Source organism: Hemitrygon akajei, unplaced genomic scaffold (assembly GCF_048418815.1).
Source record: "Hemitrygon akajei unplaced genomic scaffold, sHemAka1.3 Scf000154, whole genome shotgun sequence".
Taxonomy (NCBI): domain Eukaryota; kingdom Metazoa; phylum Chordata; class Chondrichthyes; order Myliobatiformes; family Dasyatidae; genus Hemitrygon; species Hemitrygon akajei.
The window spans coordinates 614,296-637,584 of NW_027332040.1; the positions used below are offsets into that span (position 1 = coordinate 614,296).

General features: G+C 46.0%; 1 protein-coding gene across 7 annotated transcripts; it reads right to left on the reverse strand.

Annotated features, from left to right (window-relative positions):
- Nucleotides 1–1,144: 1,144 nt before the first annotated feature.
- On the reverse strand, nt 1,145–20,128 carry LOC140724034 (uncharacterized). Of its 7 annotated transcripts, none has more exons than XM_073038527.1 (4): nt 19,988–20,128; nt 14,075–14,238; nt 7,088–7,160; nt 1,145–3,204 (listed from the first exon to the last, which is right to left on the reverse strand). In XM_073038527.1, exon 4 carries the CDS (start codon nt 2,796–2,798, stop codon nt 1,575–1,577), a length of 1,224 nt encoding a protein of 407 aa, XP_072894628.1. In that variant the 5' UTR covers nt 2,799–3,204; nt 7,088–7,160; nt 14,075–14,238; nt 19,988–20,128; the 3' UTR covers nt 1,145–1,574. The 7 variants fall into 7 exon arrangements, with proteins under 7 accessions (XP_072894628.1, XP_072894626.1, XP_072894623.1 ...); XM_073038525.1 differs by having other exon boundaries at nt 1,145–3,133; nt 7,088–7,149; nt 14,075–14,242; XM_073038522.1 differs by having other exon boundaries at nt 7,088–7,149; nt 14,075–14,242.
- Nucleotides 20,129–23,289: the final 3,161 nt, after the last annotated feature.

Sequence of the window (23,289 nt, forward strand, 5' to 3'; positions counted from 1 at the left end):
CTAATCGTAAGACTCTTGGCAGTGTGGAGGATCAGAGGGATCCTGGGGTCCAAGTCCATAGGACGCTCAAAGCAGCTGTGCAGGTTGACTCTGTGGTTAAGAAGGCATATGGTGTATTGGCCTTCTTCAATTGTGAAGTTGAATTTAGGAGCCGAGAGGTAATGTTGCAGCTATATAGGACCCTGGTCAGACCCCACGAGTACTGTGCTCAGTTCTGGTTGCCTCACTACCGGGAGGATGTGGAAACCATAGCAAGTGCCAAGGAGATTTACAAGGATGTTGCCTGGATTGGGGAGCATGCCTTATGAAAACAGGTTGAGTGAATTCGGCCTTTTCTCATTGGAGAGACGGAGGTTGAGAGGTAACCTGATGGAGGTGTATAAGATGATGAGAGGCATTGATCATGTAGATAATCAGAGGCATTTTCCCTGGGCTGAAATGGCTGCCACAAGATAGCACAGGTTTAAGATGCTTGGGAGTAGGTACAGAGGAGATGTCAGGGGTAACTTTTTTTTTAAACACAGTGAGTGGAGAGTGCATGCTGGCAACGGTGGTGGAGGCGGATATAATAGGGTCTTTTCAGAGACTCCTGGATAGGTAAATGGAGCTTGGAAAAATAGAGGGCCATGGGTAACCCGAGTAATTTCTAGGGTAGGAACATGTTCAGCACAACTTTGTGGGTCAAAGGGCTTGTATTGTGCCGTAAGTTTTCTATGTTTCTATCTTAACCCTTTAGAAGCAGGGAAAATGACCCATAATGTGGAAATGAGCCATGAATAAGGAGGTTAACTACCAATGTCATTCTTCCTCAGCCCAGAGATTTGAGGGATGAAGAACATGTCAGATAGAACTGCAGTCAGCTCGACTTCTTCAGTCTACAGAGAATTCAAGAGGAACATCTTCACCCACCGAGTGGTGACTGTTTGGAACCCATCACCACAGGGAGAGTGAGAGATGAACAACAGGGGAGGATTGAAATGAACTGTCATGGAACAGAATCACTGGCAGGGTCCAGCTGGCCAGAGTTGACTCTCTACTGTACACTGTACACTGTTATAACTTGTCTACTGTAGAATAGGTGTGTTATACATTCACTAAGTACTGGAGACAGAGTTTAAAATTGAACTGATTTATTTTTCCCAGATCCAGAATATAAACTCTAGTCCCATTAAAGGTGAATATACAGAAGAAAGTCCTCCCATGCCCAGTGACCAGGGTGCAGAACTGGGTGTGGTGAGCAGCAGCAATAATTGCAGAGTTCAGCACCGACAGTCACTGTCGAAATTGCATTCAGCAATGGTGATGGACAAATATCTAGTATGCAGCTCATTGAAACTTTCTCCCCAGTGTGAACCCAGTAGCGTGTCACAAGGTTAGGTTACTGAGTGAATTCCTTCTCACATTCACAGGAGGTGAATGGCCTCTACCCAGCGTGAACTCAATCATGCACATTTGATTGAGAAGGCTGAGAGAAACTGCTCCCAGTGACTGAGCAGGTGAACAGACTCTGCCGCTGGTGTGAACTTGCTGGTGTCTCTGTAGACGAGATGACCACATGAATCATTTCCCCACATTCACTGCAGGTGAACGGCCTCTCCCGTGTGAACTCGCTGATGACTTAGTAGGTGGGATGACCGAGTGAATCTCATCCCACAGACTGAGCAGGTGAACGGCTTCTCCCCAGTGTGAACACGCTGATGTCTCTGTAGGGTGGATGACTGACTGAATCTCATCCCACAGACTGAACAGTTGAACGGCTTCTCCCCAGTGTGAATTCGCTGGTGTACCAGTAGTTTGGATGACCGAGTGAATCCCTTCCCACAGTCTGAGCAGGTGAACGGTCTCTCTCCAGTGTGAACTGACTGGTGTATCAGTAGGTCAGATGACTGAGTGAATCCCTTTCCGCAGTCAGAGCAGGTGAATGGCCTCTCCCCAGTGTGAAGTCGCTGATGTACCTTCAGTTTAGATGACGAAATGAATGCCTTCCCACAGTCAGAGCAAGTGAACGGCCTCTCTCCAGTGTGAATTCGCTGATGTTCCTTCAGGTTAGATGAGCAAGGGAATCCCTTCCCACAGTCTGAGCACGTGAATGGCCGCTCCCCGGTGTGAAATCGCTGGTGTGCCATTAGGGTGGATGAACGAGTGAATCCCTTCCCGCAGTCCGAGCAGGTGAACAGCCTCTCCCCAGTGTGAACTGACTTGTGTACCAGTAGTTCAGATGACCGAGTGAATCTCTTCCCACAGTCTGAGCAGGTGAAAGGCCTCTCCCCAGTGTGAACTCGCTGATGTACCTTCAGTTGGGATGAGCAAGTGAATCCCTTCCCACAGTCTGAGCAGGTGAATGGCCTCTCCCCAGTGTGAACTCGCTGGTGTACCAGTAGGTCGGATGACCAAGTGAATCCCTTCCCACAGTCCGAGCAGGTGAACGGCCTCTCCCCAGTGTGAACTGACCTGTGTGCCAATAGGTCGGATGACCGAGTGAATCCCTTCCCACAGTCTGAACAGGTGAACAGCTTCTCTCCAGTGTGTACTCGCTGATGTTCCTTCAGTTTAGATGAGCAAGTGAATCCCTTCCCACAGTCTGAGCAGGTGAACGGCCGATCCCCGGTGTGAACTCGCCGGTGTGCCATTAGGGTGGATGACCGAGTGAATCTCTTCCCGCAGTCTGAGCAGGTGAATGGCTTCTCTCCAGTGTGTACTCGCTGATGTTCCTTCAGTTTAGATGAATATGTGAATCCCTTCCCACAGTCCGAGCAGGTGAACGGCCGCTCCCCAGAGTGAACTCGCTGGTGAGCCATTAGTCAGATGATCGAGTGAATCCTTCTCCACAAATTCAGCAGATGACCAGCCTCTGCCCAGTGTGAACTGACTGATGTGTCCACAGCTGGGAAGACCGACTGAATCCCTTCTCACACACAAAACAGATGAATGGCCTTGGCCAGTGTAAACTCGCTGATGTTCCTTCAGTTGAGACGACCGAGTGAATCCCTTCCCACAGTCTGAGCAGATGAACGGACTCTCTCCTGTGTAAAATGACGGGCGTGCCAGTCGGTCAGATGAGCAAATGAATCCCTCCCCACAGTCTGAGCAGGAAGGATGGTTGAATGAATCCCTTGCTCCTCGTCTTAAATATCTGGATAGAGACAGCAAAACTGACGTTATCTGTTTGAGATTCCCGTAGACAAATTCCTTGTCATTTTTAACCTGTAAAAAGATTTACAAAATCCATCAATGGGTGAAGTACAACATTTCAGATGAGATCACTTGAGTTGTCAAGGTGTGATCTGGCATCACACTGTTACAGTGAAGTTCAACCCAAGTTGGAGAGAGAAGTCATCTTCTAACTGGGCATCTTCTTGCTGGTATCTGGAATGATCAGCAAATTCTCTGATGCTTTTCCTGTCTCTACAAGAATGGGGCATATCTGCCGTCTCCAATCTGTGACCTGGCTCAGTTTGACTCTCTCCATTGGTATTATTCCCTGTTCCCACTGAGCAGCATGGGTGCCTGGCCCCACAGTAACTGAAACACTCTCACACAAATAGCCGGTACTCATTCCACACACCCACCACTCTCTGTGTAAAAAAACTAACCCCTGACATCCCCTCAGTATCTATTTCCAAGCACCTTAAAACTACGCCCCTTGTGTTAGCCACTTTAGACCTGGGGGAAAAAGCCTCTGGCTATCCACGCGATCAATGCCCCTCATCATCTTTTCACCTAAAATATGCTCTGAACATAAACAAGGGAACCATACATTGCTTTGAGGTTTTGTTAGAGGTATACAAAGTTATTTGGGTACAGATAGGGTAAATGCAAGCAGCATTTTCCACTGAGGTTGGGTGCGGTGATAACCAGAGGTCATGGGTAAGTGGTGAAGGTGAAAATTTAACAGGAGCGTGTGGAAAAAGTCTTCACTGAAATGGTTGTGTGAGTGTGGAATGAGATGTCAGCACAAATGGTGAATATGAGCTCGGTTTCAGCATTTAAAAGAAGTTTGGATGGGAGCCTGGATGGTAGGGTTATGGAGAGCGATGTTCCCCGTGCAGATAGTTGCATTTGACAGCTTAAATGTTTTTTCAGCATTGACTAGCTGGGCCAAGTAGCCTGTTTCCATACTGAACTTCTCCATGTTTCTATGTCAGAGAAGCTGGACAAACTTGTTTGGAAGGGAAAAGGTAGGAGTGACAACGGAGCAGCAATGACTGGAATTTCTGGGAGCAATTCGAGAGCTGAGTTATCGATACATCCCAAAGAAGTGGAAGCATTGGAAAGGCAGGAGGACACAACTGTGGCTAAAATGAGAAGCCAAAGCCAACATAAAAGCCCAACAGAGGGCAAACAAGGAGCAATAACTATTGGGAAGCTTTTGGAAACCAACAGAAGATGACTAAAAAAAGTCAGATAAGCTCAGTGCATGGAATCATGATATTGTAGTCATTAATGCGTCTTGGTAGCACCCAACAGTCTGAGGCATTTAGAAGAACAAAATATCCAGGGCCTCAATATCTCTTAAAAACCCAGGTTCCCTGCACCAGTTACCTTTCAACCTTTATTTTGGCAGTCACATACAAACTCTACACCCTCAAAATTTCACTTCTGAAGGCCTCCCACTCACCAAGTACTCCTTTGCCAGAAAACAGCCTGTCCAAAACCACACTTGCCAGATCCTTTCAGATACCACAAAATTGACCTTTCTCCAATTTAGAATCTCAACCCATGATCCAGATCTCTCTTTTTCCATATTTACTTTGAATCTCATGGCATTATGATCCCTAATTGCTATCACCAGCCCTGGATCATTTCCTAACAGCTTATTGCACACTTCTACGTCGGGAATCCTACGTACTGATTAAGGGCACATTTGACAAACTCTATCCCATCTAGTCCTTTTATAGTATGAGAGACACAGACAATATCTGGAAAGTTAAAAGCACTTACTGAATCAACCTTTGTTTCTTGTCATGGTCTGCGATCTCTCTGGAAATTTGTTCCTGTAAATCCCTCAGACTGTTGGGTGCAACCAAGTCCCAATAATGGCTACAATATCATAATTCCCTGTCCTCAGCTTATCTGGCTTTCCTACGATGCTTCTTGCAATGTGATAAATGCAGCTCAGCACATTCATACCATGCTTGACCATTTGATTGCTGACTCTTATCTGAGGTCTGAACAACATCTGACTGGTGTCAAGAAAACAACCTTTCCCTGATTGTCACAAAAACAAAGGAGCTGTTTGTGGATTACAGGAGGAATGGAGAAAGGCTAGCCCCTATTGACATCAATGGATCTGGGGTTGAGAGGGTGAACAGCTTTAAGATCCTCAGGACAAACATCAACAAGGATCTCAAATGGTCTATACATACCGGCTGTATTGTGAAAAGAGCACAGGAGCCCCTTTTACACCTCAGATGGTTGAAGAGGTTTGTTATGGGCCCCAAATCCTAAGAGCTTTCTACAGGCAGACAATTGAGAGCATCCTGACTGGCTGCATCACTGCCTGGTATGTGAACTGTACTTCCCTCAATCTCAGGAACCTGCAGAGAGTGGTGCAGACAGCCCAGTGCATCTCTAGATGTGAACTTCCCATGATTCAGGGCATTTACAGAGACAGGTGTTTAAAAGGGGCCCAAAGGATATTGGGGACCCAATTTATCACAACCACAAACTGTTCCTGCTGCTACCATCCAGGAAACGGTCCCACAGCAAAAGGACTAATAGGCTTCGGGACGTCATCTTCCACCAGGTCATCAGACTGATTAATTCATGCTGATAGAATTGCATTTCTGCTATATTGACTGTCCTATGTACAAACTATTTATTAGAAATTACTATAACTTACACATTGCACATTTAGACGGAGACGTAATGTAAAGATTTCTATCTCTCATGTAATGACAGACTCCCAGCTGATCCAGAATACATCCATTTCAAGTTCCAACTCCTTAAAGTGCATATGTGCATAGTGATATTTATATAGTGAGGTATTCATTTTAACAGCTAGCAAATCACTGTCAATAAGAACTTTGATCTCCTCTGGGTTCGATCCAATTCATCTGCTCTCTCACACAAACTATATAGCAGGCCTGTAATGGGTAATGAAGGATTTTCTCACCAAAGCTCTTGCATATTGTCCATAAGTGGTTTGTTTGCTAAATTCCGCTTTAAAAAGTCAGAGTTCCAAATATCACTCCACTTCTTCCCACTTGTAATTTCTCCAGCAACTTATGCATCACCACAATACACATAGGTAACACCAGTTTCTATATTGGACATAAATATTTCCCGTGAACCCTCCTGAGGAATTAAGGACATATATATATATAAAAACATTTTGAACCTATGTAACCTCTGGCTAAAAGAATATTTAGGACTGAATAGGAATTTTTGAACTGAAGTAGACTCTGTGTTCAGTGGTTTGCTAAGACAGGCTTATTACCAGTTCTCTGTGGCTTGCAGAGAGACACACTGAGAGCTGATAACATTATACATTGTACCCTCATTAGCTGATAACATTATACATTGTACCCTCGTTTGAGTGAAGGGAGGAGGACTCGCTGATAAGGACAGGAATGAACACGTCTGTAATTACGTCAGGGCCTTGCAAAGGGAATAGCTGATAAGGACTGGACAGTACATCCATCTGTAATTAAAACCTTCATTTAGCGAATTCTCTTATCTACGCAATTAAGTTTTGCACCAACAGACTTCGTGGGCATACCAGCTCAAATAACATCTTGCAATAGTGATGTCTGGGGCTTACTATTTATAAATGTCTGGGTACGTGTATAAATACACGGCTGTAACCTGACTGAGTCAGTCCACTTGTCAGGTGGTGGCAGTGCTTACGTGCCTTCCCTTTGATAACTGGGTCTCAAACTCCTGCAGGAGAATGCACAATAAACTGTGGTGATGATAAGAAGCTGGTCTCCCGGGTTTTATTCAGATTCAACTTTAACATTTGGCATCAGAAACAGGATCCCAATACAGGGAGTGCCAAGCAGACGAGCTGAGTAAGCGGCTGGACCACTCTGGGGACTGCGGAGACCGACCGGTTGCCCGATAGATTTTACATTTTGTCACTCACTGTTAGTTCTTTTCGATGTACGGTCCCTCGTCCAAGGCTGATTGACAGGATCGGGAAAGAATCTGTTGGGAGACTCGTATAAGGTAGGCAAAATTTTACTAAGTGAGTAGAAGGCGGTTCCAGGTAAATTTCACTAAGTGGACAGGAGGCAGGAGGTGCCAGCCGGGTAAATTAATTAAATGAGCATGAAGTTCCAGCTGAATAAATTAATTAAATGAGCATTAAGTGCCAGCCAGGTGAATTTATTAAGTGGACAGGAGGTGTCAGCTGAGTAAATGTATCTGTTTGTTAATTAAGCAGGAGGCTTTGTGCCGGGTAAATTACTTAGAGAACATGGGTCAATTGCAGTCGATTGTTACGAGTGGGGCAGGAGCAGCCCTACACAATGTGTGAGAGTTTTCCAGACAAGGAAGAAGATTGCAGCGCTGAATAAGAAATTGGGGAACAAAATCTGGCCACTGGGGGTGAACCAGGGATATTACCTCATGAGAACAAGCAGTACATTTGATATGGAAAAAGAACTGTGGAAAGAAGTGGAAATTGTTGGAAAGGGAAGGGAAGGATAAGGCAGATGCAAAATGGAAGGGTGCATTATTAGCAAGTTGGAGGAATAATGCATGTGACAAAGGGTAGAGGTACGTACTGCAGGAGGAACGCCAAAGGTTGGGAGACGCTAAAAGTGGAGCGTGAATGGGTGGATAGACGCAGCAAGCAAGAGCAGGGAAAACAACGTAAGCAAACCTAGTCCAGCCTAGATAGGAGAGAATGGCAAGAATGTCAGTCTGAAGTTCGAACTGATAGGGAAACAAGAGATCCCAAACCCATGTCTGGCATACCAACCCTGTTACAGGACAGTGACTGTGATGAGGTGTGGGCATCCACGGTACTCCCCCCCCCCCCCCCGCCAACACCTTACCAGGAGCCGAGGGCACCCAGTGCTCCCGAACCCCAATTCTCCCAGTACTCAGATACGGTGACCACTCGGGTAAAACAGTGGCGGCAGGGAAGGGGGAGGTCCCTATACCATGAGATTCGGAAAGGGAATACCTACGACAGGGAGGGAAGAATCCAATAGAACCCCAGAGTTAATGGCTCCACAAAGACATTGGCTCAATGGAAGAAGCCAGAGAGTGGTAGTGGAGGATTGCTACTCTGAGTGGTGGCCTGTGACTAGCGGTGTGCCACAGGGATCAGTGCTGGGTCCATTGTTATTTGTTATCTATATCAATGATCTGGAAGATAATGTGGCAAATTGGATCAGCAAATTTGCCGATGATACAAAAATTGGAGGTGTAGTTGACAGTGAGGAAGGTTTTCAAATCTTGCAGAGGGATTTGGACGAGTTGGAGGAATGGGCTGAAAAATGGCAGATGGAGTTTAATGCAGACAAGTGTGATGTATTGCACTTCGGAAGATCAAGGTAAAACATACAACATACTGAGGTAGAACACCCGCAGTAGAACAGAGGGATCCGGGAGTACAGATACATAACTCCCTAAAAGTGGCATCACAAGCTGTAAAGAGGGTTTTTGGTACATTGGACTTTATAAATCAAAGTACTGAGTATAAGAGTTGGAATGTAATGGTGAGGTTGTATAAAACATTGGTGAGACAGAATTTGGAGTATTGTGTGCAGTTTTGGTCACCTAATTACAGGAGGGGTATTAATAAGATTGAAAGAGTGCAGAGAAGGTTTATAAGGATGTTGCCGTTACTTGAGAAACCGAGTTACAGAGAAAGGTTGAATAGGCTAGGACTTTATTCCCTGGAGCATAGGGGAATGAGCGGTGATTTGATAGAGATGTATAAAATTATGATGGGTATAGATAAAGTGAATGCAAGCAGGCTTTTTCCACTGAGGCCAGGGGGAAAAAAAACTAGAGGTCATGGGTTAAGGGTGAAGGGGGAAAAATTTAAAGGGAACATCAGTGGGGGCTTCTTCATTCAGGGAGTGGTGGGAGTGTGGACTGAGCTGCCAGAGGAAGTGGTGAATGCGGGCTGACTTTCGACATTTAAGAGAAACTTGGGTAGGTATATGGATGAGAGGGGTTTGGAGGGATATGGCCCAGGTGCAGGTCAGTGGGACGAGGCAGAAAAATGGTTCGGCACTGCCAAGAAGGGCCAAAAGGCCTGTTTCTGTGCTGTAATACTCTATAGTTCTAAAGGCAATTGCCCACCCGAATGCTGCCCAATCCACGAGCAGAAGGAGGAATAGCCCTTAGTGATTCCTGTGTATGCACCCTGGAAGCCTCAAGAAATGATAATGATCATGAATCAGGTCCCAGGTAGGAGAGAAAAACCAGCACAGTTTGCTCAGTGTGTCCACAGTACTATACAAATGTTTAATGCGACCCCGCAAGATTTATTCGGTCTCTGCTGCATGATTCTCTCAGCTGATGAGGGGCAGAAATGGAAGGCAGAATTGAGATACCAAACCTATCAGGAGTTACAGGCGGGAAACCATAATGAGAATGAACAGACAGACCAGATTATTCAAGCCTTGGAAAGGGCTTTCCAGCAACCTGTAAACATCACTGAAGTTCTTGAATGCAAACCTAAGCCTGGGGAATCGGGAATAGACTATTGGGAGTGATTTGTGGCCTGCTACGGCACTTTCGCAGGAGACCGAGTCTTTAATGATGGGAATCTGTTCCCCAGTTTTACACCTTACTGCTCCAATGCTTACCAACTAAGATAGCCAACATGATTAAAACAAATAATATGGATTGGCCTGACAATGATCAAAATCGAATGCGATGAACTTTGACATATTGTTGGGACCTGACATTGTGTGCTGTATCTGGGGATAAGAAATGGGAACAAAAACCTACCAAGGGACAGATGGGGACAACAACCTGTGTAGAAATTGACAATCAAGGATGCTTCCTACCGTGAGTACCACCCCTCAGGAAGAGCCCAATGTAATATTGCAAGTTGCTGGAATTCCTGTTCCGTTTATAATTGATATGGGGACAACCACAACCACTCTTGATCAGGAAATAGTACTGGAAAAGGGATTTCAGCTATCAGACGCAACAATCACTCTGTTTGGGTTTGAATGAACGGAATGTACGTATCCACATATCCAGCCACTGCAAGTGGAATTTCAGGGGAACCAGTGTGAGGTTTCATTTACAGTCACCACCAGTCGGGGGTGTAATCTAGCAGAGAGAGAATTGCTCTGTCCGTTGGAAGTCGAGATTCTATGCACAGATAAGGCTATCACCCTGGGACTAGCGAACAGCTTCCCCAGTTTCTGAACACCCAGTGGTGGGCACTTAATCTGGACTCCATTGTGTTTGAACCCCTTCTGCCAGCGGCCGACCCTCATGTGACTCTGTGCTATGACCCTCCGTGGTGCTCAACTGAGGAAAGCCAGTATTATGCACCCCTCGAGGGACAGAAGTTCCCAGTCACGGTGATTGGAGAGATTAAAGGAAAAGAGGGCAGTGTATTACTGGCCAAAGTTCCAGATTTCTTTGGCGACAGAGAGGACTGGTTGTTCCCCATACTACCGTTAGGGTTTGCCCCGGGTTCAAACCAAAGACCCTGGGGTTCCTTGCCTACACCCTGATGAAACAAGCCTCCAGCAACAAGGGAGACTGGCGAAACTTGGTCGCGGGACAACTCCAATACTGGAAAGAGTCTGAGGTGAAGATGGGACATCTGGTAAGATACTCTATTAATATTGACCGAACCCTAGATGTTGTACCCCGTCTCTGGGCAACTTTAGGCCACGAAGTTGGCCGCACTAACTGCCTCCGTCTGGATCACCGTGATAGATTCTCCCATCCATTCCGCAATACGCCCTCAAGCCTGAGGCAATGTGAGGATGGAAGCTCTTTTGTGGATCCAGCAGGGAAACAATATTCTGGCGATGCGATAGTAACTGACAGTGAAGTAATTGAGCAGGCCTCTTTTGAAGCAGCTGTCTCGTCCAGAAGGCTGAGCAGTTTGCTCGGACTCCTGCCTGTATCCTAGCAACAGACTAAAGTGCGAACGTTCACACGGACTCCCGTTATGCATTTGGAATTGTACATGACTATGGGAACGTGGGTATTCCTGACTTCCTCTAGCCACCCCATTAGTAATGCCACCTTTGTAAACAACTTACTCACCGCTCAACAGCTACCTCGAGTTTTGACTATTATTAATGTGCGGCCCTCATCCGCCAGTCATCCTTTAGCAGATGAGACAGCGAAAAGGGCGGCACAGTGCTCGTAGTTGTAGTTGTAGTCTCCTCGGGTTCCCATCAAGCAACCTTCCGTGACTTAAGCAAAACGAGTTTGCCAGACATGTGGGAGGTACGTACTTTTCAGGGGGACGCCTCTGAGGAGGAGTGCAAGCTGTAGTTCCAGGTGGGGTGCCAGAAAGACCCCAACCGAGGTTTCTGGATCACCCCAGTGGGACAGGTTTGTGTTCCTACACAGTTTTTACCTATATTGGTCAATTATGCACACACCTGGAAAAGGAGGGAATGGTTGTTAACCTGCACCCTGCACACCAGGTACGACTCCCTTGACCATTTTCGTGTCTACAAGTTGATGTTACTGAATTGCCTAGAGTACATTGCTATAGATACTGCTTAGTTATTATAGATGTGTTTAGTAGATGGTTTGAAGCTATTCCAACTACCAATAATACTGCTATGACTGTTGTGAAGGTATTATTACAGGATATAATTCCCAGGTACAGCCTGCCAGAGATGCTGAGCTCTGACAATGGCCCACACTTTGTGGTGACAGTGAACAAAGAGGTATGTAAGAAACTAGCTATCAGGCAACAATTCTACCGTACACCACCCACGGGCTGCTGGCATAGTGGAAACAGCCAATGGCACTCTGAAAATTAAATTGGCCAAAGTAACGGTGGAGACTGAACTCACTTGGTTGATGGAAGGACCTACCATTAGCTCTATTCCACATGAGGGTTACCCCACGGGGGAAAACAGGGTCATCACCAGCTGAAATGATGTATGGACAGTCCATGGGGACACCCTGGGGACCACCTAGTGTCCAATGCTCCCAGAAGTTCTACCAGCAAAATTCAAAATTCATACCCTTGGGGAAGAGATGGGAAATAACCAAAATTCTCCAAGCATTACATACACAAGTACGACAGGCTTACAAGGAAGAGAATTTTCACTCCTCCGCACAGAGGAGTGACTATCCCACCACAGAACCGGGGAATATTGTCCTGATCAAGAACTGGGATTGTGGGAAACTCGGACCTCGGTGGAAAGGAGCATATCAGGTGTTACTGACCACTCCCACGGCTGCCAAACTGAAGGGGCAATCTCGGTGGATACATTGAACAGACTACAAACGTGTTACTGAAGGAACTGAGTAGAAGGACTCTCTCGGACTAAAAGAAAATGTATTGTCTGATAGTGGTGTTCATGCTTATGTCTTTGACAGGGCTCACCCCAGCATCCGGGGACCCCCATGTTAACACATTTCTGTCTCTCTGTCACACCGATGCCAAACAGGTAGAACTAGGGTCCTGCTGGGTTTGTGCTGAAATTCCACAGCATGGTAAAACTATGATTTCAATGTCAGTAATCCCGCTCAACCAGAGTGAGGAACTCTCAGCCTAGGCTTTCTCAAACAACACCCGGGGAAGTGAGGTGAAGAACTGTGGTATTATCAGCGATGAATGTGGCTGTCAGTGTTCTGAGGGATGGTATCTCAGGCTCCCACCAAACGCAACTTCCTAGACTGGGAAACATGCATCCTGGCCATACTTGCAGGTGCCCAGCAGCGGAGAGGAATAACTGAGACTGAGCGATTTTGGATGATCACTTTTCTCTCCTATGGAGTAGCCAGGAATTTACGAGATATAATCAATTTGCCTATAGCACTTGAGGAGCTGGCCACAATACTGCAGGGGCCCTGACAGAAACACAGGCCAAGTAACAGAAATATCCACTGAAATGAATGCAATCCGGCAAACAGTCCTACAGAATCATATAGCTTTAGATTTTATCCTAGCTGAGAAAGGGGGAACCTGTGCTAATACTGACACAGAATGCTGCACCTGATGAGCCTACTAACATTACTCCCTCTCTGAGCACACTGCCAAGGAGATTGACAGCATCAAGAAAGTAGAGCAGGATTTACACGGGTTCACCGAAGGTTCGAAATGGTGGTCTTTGAAGGCCTGTTTGTTAATATATGGGGCATGATATTGCATTATGGCCTAATAGTTGTACATATCATTGTTACAATTACTGTTGAACGCTGTTTTTACTCACTGATAAGTCAATGCTGTACTCAGTTGCTTTCTCTGTAAAAAACTACTGCTTTGTTGATCATGTAATGATCAAACGGAGGGAATGATAATGTATGTAAAAGGGTTAACACTTTGTTAAACAAGAGCAGCCTGTTTTTCTGAAAGAAACTGCTGATATTCAACAGATGTGCTAAGCCATGCTGAGCCGTATTTCTGCTTGAGGGAAGATAGATAGGGCTTCAAGATGCTCATCTCCTTGTGCACTCATGCGTAGAGATAGGACAGCTGCAGTCTGGTCTGTGTGTGTAAGCCATTATGACTATTTTGTAAATTGTCTTCAGGGGCTGTCATGTAGTAAATAACTTTGGCTCCAGCCTGTCTTGTGTGGGGAGTATCTGGACGGATATATCTGTGCTGTAAGGGGTATTGTTAGTCAGTTAGTGGATTGGGCAGCAATAGTCATAGACTGTTCCTGTTTGAGCGACTGAGTAAGGCCTGGGTGCTTGGAGTAAAGAGTTTGTATTTATACGGTCTCTGAGTGACTTTTTCCAGATTCGACTTCCACAGAATGGGAGTGGCTTTAAAGGACTGAGCTGCTGGAAGCACATTACCAGACCCGGAGTGATTGCAACTGTGTCTGACAGAGGCATAACTGGTTCTGCTGGGCACATTCAGTCTCACTCCAACTATTCCCTACCTTCCCTTGTACAGGTATGTACTGTCTAAATGACCAGTGATTGAGTAAATGAGACTCACCAAACTTTCTCCTGAATGAATCACTGGAATCTCCGAGTCAGATGGGTTCTCTCCAGTTGATGCTCTCAATCCTTGGGCTGGTTCACTTCTTGCTGTTCCCTCGTCTTCAGTCGTGGTTTCCTTCCAGTTGGGGTTTTTCTTCCAATAAATCTCTCACCCCAGGTCTAACTTTAACATGAAAGATAATGAAGCACAATAACAATAAAAAGAACCAAACATTTCTGCTTAATGTTACTAAGAGCAAAACTCACTGAAATGTAAACATTGACGGCAGATATAATGATCTCAGTGAACAATCTTTTATTGTCCCTCACACGTCACAAAACGATATGGGATAAGAAGGAGCCGTCATTCAGTCATGGTAAGACATAAGACACAGGAACAGAATTAGGTGATTCAATCCATCTGGTCTGCCCCACCACTCAACCATGGCTGATTTTTATTCAAACACCATATTCCTGCCTTCCCACTGTGACCCTAAAGTGACTTAGCAATCATCAATATATTAATCTCTCTCATAAACATACGCAAATGGCAGCCTCAACCATCATCTGCGGCGACAAATTCCACAGATCAGACATCCTTTGGGCAAATATTTTTTCACATCTCAGTTTTAAAGAGAAACATCTTTTTTACGAGACTGTGCTGTCAGATCACAGATTCTCTGTCTAATGGAAACATCCTCTCCATGTCCACTGTATCCAGGCTTTTCAGCATTCGGTAGGTTTACTTAACCATACATCCCTCCACCACCCCCACCATCCCTCTGAACTCTATTGAACACAAGTCCAGAACCATCAAGTGCTCCTCATACATAAAGTCAATCATTGCTGATATTATTCTTGCAAACCTTGTTAGCAACAACTGTACTGCACACATTTCCAGGAATAAGAGACAAATTGGTACCAGGGTAATTTGCAGGCAAAGTTGTGCTTTCTTCACTCTTCTACCATCACAGAACGAGCCATTTCTGTTTCCAGGTTCAAAGAGATCCATTTCAGGAAATATAAACCATTCCAGGGTGAATGTAATAAAAAGCTGGAATTACCAGAAACACTCAGCAGGTAAGGAACAGCTGTAGGGAGAGGAACAATCCTTGCAGTTCAGGTTAATAACGTTTCATGAGAATGGCTTCAAACATTTTCAGTTTTTAGTACAGATGCCCAGTATCTTGAGTTTCTGTTTGATTCCCACTGCCTGACAGCTTGATCCCCAAGGGCATTTTACTTGGATCTAAAACTGTGATATCCAACCTCACAGAGTCACACAGCTGAACCTGCCACTTACCCACCCTGTGAGTCTCACATATCGTCAGCACATCTCAGACTGGGTAGTGCAATCCGGGATTTCCCCACAACCAATGTCCAGCTTCTCGAGATATCTTCTTCATTGCAGAAGGACGAGCATCCAGCCCCATTTGTAGAAGCACTAACCAAAGTCAAAGCCAAAACACCAACAGTTCCATATGCCTGGAATGCTGATCGCAGGATTATAGCCCAAGCACCAACTCTCCCAGTACTCCTTGCTGCCAGTAAAATGCTATAATGTGTCACCAAGTCACTATTCAAAAACTACCACCTCCACACCAATGCACAACACAACTGGTACCTGATGACCCTCCGTCATTCCAGCTAACAAAAACCGATTCTGGAAATAACTCAGCGAGGCCAAAGGTGCAAAAGAACACTTCACAATGAAGACACAGGTTAAAAGAAAGATTGCTGATATATAACATTGCGGAGGTGGGATACAGGGTGGACCGAGGTTGACCCAGATGGTTGATGTATATCACTGAAGTGCGAGTGAGGAGACTGGACAGAGTTTGAACAAGATAGGCAGAGAATGAGCAGATGGAACCAGGTGGGAGAAGGGATCAAGGACAATCAGTGATCAATACACAGATACTGAATTAACAGCATACACTACCGTATGAAAGATTCTAAAATGACAAAGTTAGAACAAACAACAAGAACTTTGCCACATATACTTTGACCCTCACCACATTTTTATCAACACACCATAGAAACTTTCCCATCTGGACAGTTCAGGTTTTGCATGGTAACTGCTCTGCCCGTGACTGCGAGGAACTGCAGAGACCTTTGGATACAGATCAGCACATCACAGAAACCATTCTCCCCCCTAGGCCTCCCAGTCCCTCGGTAAAGCAGGCAGTGAAATCAAAGATCCCCACAACCTGGGACGTTCTTCTTTCTCACCCACCACAATTGGGGAGAAACAACAGCCATAAAGCTGAAGGAAGCGAGGCCAGTTGAGGGAAGTTAACGGGACTCAGTGGCCAACATCAGATGTCCCAACACAACACAGAGGAAGCATCACCACCCATCCGGAGACTGTGCGAACACACCACCTGATCTTGCATCACAAAACAGAGGGCAGGCCAGATCTGCGGTAAAAAGCCTCAAGTGACCTGCTGGTGGGACTTCCTTTTCAATTCTGCAAAAATAGACAGCCCGGACTCCTGGTTTGGATCACTGAATGCAAATGAAGAGAAGTCTACACATTTTTGACGAGCCCGGGTAACTGGAGAAAACAACACAAGTTTGTCCAACCTCTCGTTATAGCTCATGTACTCTAATCTAGACATTATCCTGTAAACCTCTTTTACACCCTCTACTATTATTATGACATTTCACATTCTTAAAATAGTGATCCTAACTGACCTAATACAGGGAATGTTTTCTAGGATTAAATGTCAGGAATTGTGAAAAACTGAGTTTAAATGTAATTGGCTACAATGTGTGTAAACTTCTGCATTTTAACTGTGGCCATTAACATGAAAAAGAAAATTTGCCAGTATATCAAGCAGATAAATGTCAAATTTTCTGTTCTCATGGATGAATCAACAAGCAGTAAGACCACCCTAATAGATTATTTGAACTGTGAAAATGATAAGGCAGGTGGTTTGAACTGTGAAAGTGATAAGGCAGGTGATCCCCATTTTATGTTTTTAGATCTAATCGAACTGCCTGATCAGAAAGCTGCAACTATTGCTAAGCATCTATTGAACTGTCTCAATAACCATGCGTTTGATGACTCTTACCTGAAACAGAACCTTGTAGCTTTTGCTAGTGACGGAGTGAGTGTAATGCATAGTGTCAAATCTGGTGTTGCTACAATTCTCAAGGAACATTACCCTGATGTGACAATTTGGCACTGTCTTAATCACAGATTAGAACTTGCAGTAGGTGATTCAGTGAGAGAAGTGCACAGAAAAAAAAACATTTTCAAACATTTACGGACAAATTGTACTCTGTTTACAGTAGATTACCTCTGAGCTCTCTGAATGTGCCTCTCAGAATCAGAATCAGGTTTATTATCACCGGCATGTGTCATGAAATGTGTTAAATTTGCAGCAGCAGTTCAATGCAATGCATAATACAGAAGAGAAGAAAACACAAAATGAAACAATAAAAATAAATAACTAGATCAGTTACAGTATCAGGGGTGTCAAACTCATTTTAGGTCACGGGCCGGATTGAGCAAAATGCAGCTTCATGCGGGCCGGATCAGTCGGACGCGTGCGAACGCAGCTTTCATTGCCTCCGTTTTTTCAGCCTGCGCTCATGTGTCTCAGTCTCTGCTATAACTACAAAGTGTTTCACTTTACAAATTCCGTTTCTTTTGAAGAAGACTGCCGAATAAACACTAAAAACCCTGATAACCTGGTACCTGAATAAACTCAGCATTAGCCATATCATACGCGGTAGGCGCTTCGATTACTGGGACCAGCTTTAATAGTAATTAGATATTATCTCGCGGGCCAAAGATAATTTCACCGCGGGCCCGCGGGTCTTGAGTTTAACATATATGCAGTATATGTATATCTGGGACACTTGCTCATCGTGATGTTTATAAATGACCTAGATGAGGAAGTGAGGGATGGTTAGTAAATCTGCTGACGACACAAAGGTTGGGGGTGTTGTGGATAGTGTTGAGGGCTGTCAGAGGTTACAGCTGGGCTGAGAACTGGCAAATAGAGTTCAACCCATTTAAGTGTAAAGTGATTCATTTTGTTAAGTCAAACATGATGGCAGAATATAGCATTAACAGTAAGTCTTGGCAGTGTGGAGGATCAGAGGGATCTTGGGGACTGAGTCCAGAGGACACTCAAAGCTGCCACGCAGGTTGACACTGTGGTTAAGGCGGTATACAGTGTATCGACCTTCATCAATCATGGGATTGAATTCAGGAGATGAGAGGTAAAGTCACAGATATATAGGACCCTTGACACACCCCACTGTGCTCAGTTCTGGTCGCCTCACTACAGGAATGATGTGAAAGCCTTAGAAAGGGTGCAGAGGAGATTTATAAGGATGTTACCTGGATTGGGGAGCATGCCTCATGGAAAAAGGTTGAGTGAACTTGACCTTTTCTCCTTGGAGCGACAGAGGATGAGAGGTGACCTGACAGAAGTGCATAAGGTAATGAGTGGTACTGATCGTGTGGATAGTCAGGGGCTTTTACCTGGGGCTGAAATTGTTGCCACAAGAGGGCACAGGTTTAAGGTGCTGGGGAGTAGGTACTGAGGGATGTCAGGGACAAGTCTCTTACTCAGAGAGTGGTGAGTGTGTGGAATGGGCTGCTGGCAACAGTGGTGGAGGCGGATACGATAGGGTCTTTTGAGAGACTTTTGGATAGGTACCTGGAGACATGAGAGAAAAAAAGAGAAAAACTAGCTTAGAAAACTAGAGGGCTATGGGTAACTTTAGAAATTTCCAAGGTCGGGACATGTCGGCACAACTTTGTGGGCCAAAGTGCCTGTATTGTGCTGTAGGTTTTGTATGTTTCTGTGAATAGATTAAAAATCGTGCAAGAAACAGAAAAACTATATATTTTAAAAGTGAGGTAGTGTTTAGGGGTTCAATGTCCATTTAGCATTTAGTTCTAATCCTCTGGTAATCTTATAAACGTCTATCCAGTCTCACTCCAGCCAGCACAGCTCCGGAGAAAACAACACAATTTTGTCCAACTTCTCATTATAGCTCATGCCCTCTAATCCATGGAATATCCTGGTAAACCTCTTCTGCACCTTCTCCAAAGCCCTGACATCCTTCCGAAAATGAGGGCGCTCCAAGTGTGGTCTAACTAGTTTTATAAAGCTGCAACACAACTTCCCGACTTTTGAACTCAAAGCTTCAACTAATAAAGACAGCCACGCCATTTGCCTTCTTAACCACCCGATCAATCTGTGCAGTCTCTTTCAGGGAGCGATGAACTTGGAGTCTGAGATCCCTCTGATCATCAGCACTGTTCAGGGTTTTGCATTTAACAGTGTACTGTCTCATACATTCGACCTACCGAGCTGCCAAGATGATCATTACTGATCAAATCTCACTGAGATTTCTCAGGTCCTGCTGAATTTGATGTCGAGTGCACAAGTACGGAGAAACACTGACTTGTAGCATCACAGGCAAGTACATTCAGATAACACGGAACATAAGTTATACAATTCTCCGTCAGTAAAGAGATAGAAATACGTTTGACGTCATCCTGCTAACAGGACCAGAGCAACAGGCGCTGAGCGGCGGCTCATCTCAGACGGGTCGGTGTGAAGGTCTCACAACCCGGACCGACCCCGGCAGATTCTGTGAAGGAAGCGAGGCGAGGCCGCCAGTTCGGGGAAGTTCATCCCCTCCCCCTTGAAGTTTCACCGATCGCCTTGTGCTTCTCTCCGCCCCCCACCCACCATCTTTTATTCTCCAGAACCGCCAAAGGGTTTCGGCCGGTAACGTTGACTGTAATTTTTTCCTAGCTGTTACCCGGACTGCTGAGTTCCTCCAGCATTTTGTGCGCGTTGCTCGCATTTCCAGAATCTGCAGATTTTCTCTTGTTTGAGTTTAACTCACTGCCCGACGTCAGACCTCCCCGCTCGGGACCAGCTTCAGTACTCACCGAAGGGAAATTGTTGGTGTTGCCCCGCAGAGAATAATCCGTTCCTGGCTCCCCGCCCTAGGGGTGGAGGACCCCTCTCGATCCCGATCCCTAAGCCGACCCGCTTCCACAAAGAACGAAAAAATAACGGAGCATGCGCGATCTGTAATAGCGTCTTCAGGCAGTGGGCGGGGCCTCAGAAACTAAAGTGCTGCGGATCCGCGGTGAAACGTGGTCACGTGACTTTGTGTCTCCCACGTGACCCGGAGTCTCTGCTCCTCTCCTCACACGCTGCCCAATCCACCGCCACATTTCCCACATCATTTCATTATTTCCCTATCCTATTTTCATACGTACACTGGATACGTATTTAGCTTTTCCCCTCCATATCTTCCCCGATCCCTTTCCCTCCACTGCCAGGTCACAGAGTTCTCAGAGTTAGAGTTTCGATTCCCATCCCGGTCAAACACAAAATTCAGACCACACAGGGAATGTGCAGGTTTCATTTAAATCGGTCTATGTTTATAAACACTAATTTCTATTCACATTCCTCTGGCCTCACTGGACAGGAACACTGAAACATCAAGTGAGAAACAGGTGGGACTTTCAGCCCCTCTAACCATCTACAAGATGACGGCTGCTCTCCCATCTCAGCCACACGTTCCTCCCCGATCCTCATTTCCTCGATCCCTTCGGTCTCCACACATCTGCCAGCCTCTGTTTTATGTGAGGACGATCACCAAGTCTTCACCGCCCTCTGTGGTGGGGATTTACAGACATTCACAACCCGCGGAGTGGAGACATTTCCCCTCATCTCAGTCCCAGACAGTCCACCCACTTTTCTAGAGACTGGGATCCCTGGTGCAACCGGTAATGATGTTGTGCATTTCAATGTGTTCACCTCTCAGTCCTCTACTCTCTAAATGAAAGGGTTATCACATTTGATCTTTCTCCATATGATGACCCACCACTCCAGGGATCAGTCTGGTGAATCTTCATTGCACTCTCTGTAACAAATACTCTCTGAAAACTTTGGTAATCCTATATGGAATTAATTTCCATCTTCTGTAGCCCTGTGTTTCGCCAAACACTCAACTCCCACCCCTGTCACTATTTCCAACCCCACCTCCCCCCTCAGCTGGATCCACCTCTCACTCCCCAGTTCTTGCCCCATCCCCACCCCTCACCTCTTTTCTCTGACTATTTCCCGTCCACTCTCAGTCCAGAGGGAGGGTCTCGGCCCGAAATGTTGACGGTCCATTTCCCTCCACAGATGCTGCCCGACCCACTGAGTTCCTCCGGCAGTTTGTTCTTTGGTCTGTATAACCCGTGTTAGTATGGGGAGCGGGATTTTACACCATATTCCAGGTACAGTCTCAACAAATCCCAAATAATTGTCACTTTGCCCGGACCATTGGCCCTCTTGCAGGCAACAGTTTGCCGGTGTTTACCCCACAATGTGGTGAATCCCTCTGCTCGTTACCACAGATCAGCCCCTCCTGTCCCCACCGGTACAAACATCCTGTCCGCCCCCTCCCACACCATTTTCATCCTTTCAATAAAATACCCCCTCTCCTCACTTTTTATGTCGTGATCCCTCCACGGAGAAGCGGCATCGAGCGATGGATCGTGTGGTCTCCTACTACTCCTCAGACTCCGGCTGTCGGAGACGCTTCAGAAACGCCCCCAACTTTCCTCGGATGGAAATAGATATAAATCAAAAAGCGGGACATTTTCTTTGAAATTTGTTCCGCTTTAACGTGCAGTTCGAGCTGCAGCCGGAGACGGCTCTACGCCCGCTCGGCTGGTCCGCCTTCACTATTGGGTGTAACCAGTGATTGACATCACTTCGCACCAATGGGAATAGCGCAGCTCTGCAATCAATTCAATTCCTCTGTTGACTGTTCGGGGAGGGGGGCGTTGGCTCTTGCTTAATTGCTCAGCCGTTAAACCGAAAAAGCTCGAGCACAGCAGCGCGTGTGTGACGTCAGGCACCGTGCTCGTGACAGCAGGTGCAGATATGAGGAGACCGTGGGTGACGTCAGGCGCGTGGGGGCTCCTGTGTGACGTCACGTCAGGGGGAGCGCTTCAATTTTAAAACACCTTTTGTTTCGTACGATGTGGAACAACAAAATTAAACTGGGGTTTCAGCACTGAATCCGGTGCTGTGTGACGTAAAGTCCTGTGTCCAGTTGTTGACTGAGTGGGCAGCGCGGTTTTGTCTCGACTGGAGGCTCCAGGCTCTCCTCAGCCCCGGTTTTGACTTCGCGACCGAGCCCCGGCTGTGGGATCAGTCCCTTGTGGTTCTCCGAGGGGTTTGGTGTGAAGGGACGGCTCTGTCTGTGTGTGGGTAGAGATTATGAATGGAGTGTGGGTCCGGGTCCCGAGCCGAATTAAGCTGTAAACAAGGGGGGATCTGGTGAATTGGATCAAACAGCTTAGCTCGCGTGTCCTTTCAGGAAACAACAATCATTTTAATGACTGTCCAATCTCGCTGCTAACAAGATTACGTGTTACAAAATTGTGTGTTACAGAGCCCCAGAATCTAGGACAGCCGTCATGGGCTGCGAGTGCGGATAGGGAACGAGGTCACTGAATTGTACATCAGAGAAGGTCACCGGTTTGTACAGCCTCCTATGAGATCTGCTGGCACATCGGGAGTCTGAATGGGAAAGGTAATAGGGAAGGGGCTGAGGAGAGAATTTAAACATGTTCAGGGGTGGAGGGGTACAGGAGCTGTCTCATAGATCGTTTTGATTGTTTTTTGTGTGTAATCTCACAGGTGGTGACTGAGGAAGAAGCTTGTTGATGGAGGATACCCAGAGGCGAGTAGGTCAGACACAGAATCAGGAATTGAATTGAATTGACTTTATTTCTTACATCCATGAAGAGTAAAAATCTTTACGTTATGTCTCCATCGAAATGTGCAACGTGCAATCATAGTAATTTATAATAGTTTATAATAAATAAAACCGACAATGTAATATAGAGTACACTCAAATCAGCATGTGTTCATCAGTCTGATGTCCTGGTGACGAAGCTGTCCCAGAGCCTGTCGGTCCGGCCTTTTATGTTGCGGTACCACTTCCTGCATGGTGGCAGCTGGAATAGTGACAGTGATGTGATTTCCTGTGTCACGGGTACAGACTGTCGACTCAAGTGAGGAGTTTGTGTGGAGATGCAGCTTCGCCGGAGGTGGAGGAAAGAGGACACACCAACAGGTGGGACCAGCTGTAGGAAGACATGGATTGTCAGGTCTGATGATGAGCTGAATGTACCATCACATTTAGAGTGAATCAGAAAACCATTCTGGGGGTATTTGA

Coding starts and splice junctions, on each gene's coding strand:
- LOC140724034 (XM_073038527.1), bottom strand. CDS start 2,798: ATGGCTCACCAGCGAGTTCACTCTGGGGAGCGGCCGTTCACCTGCTCG.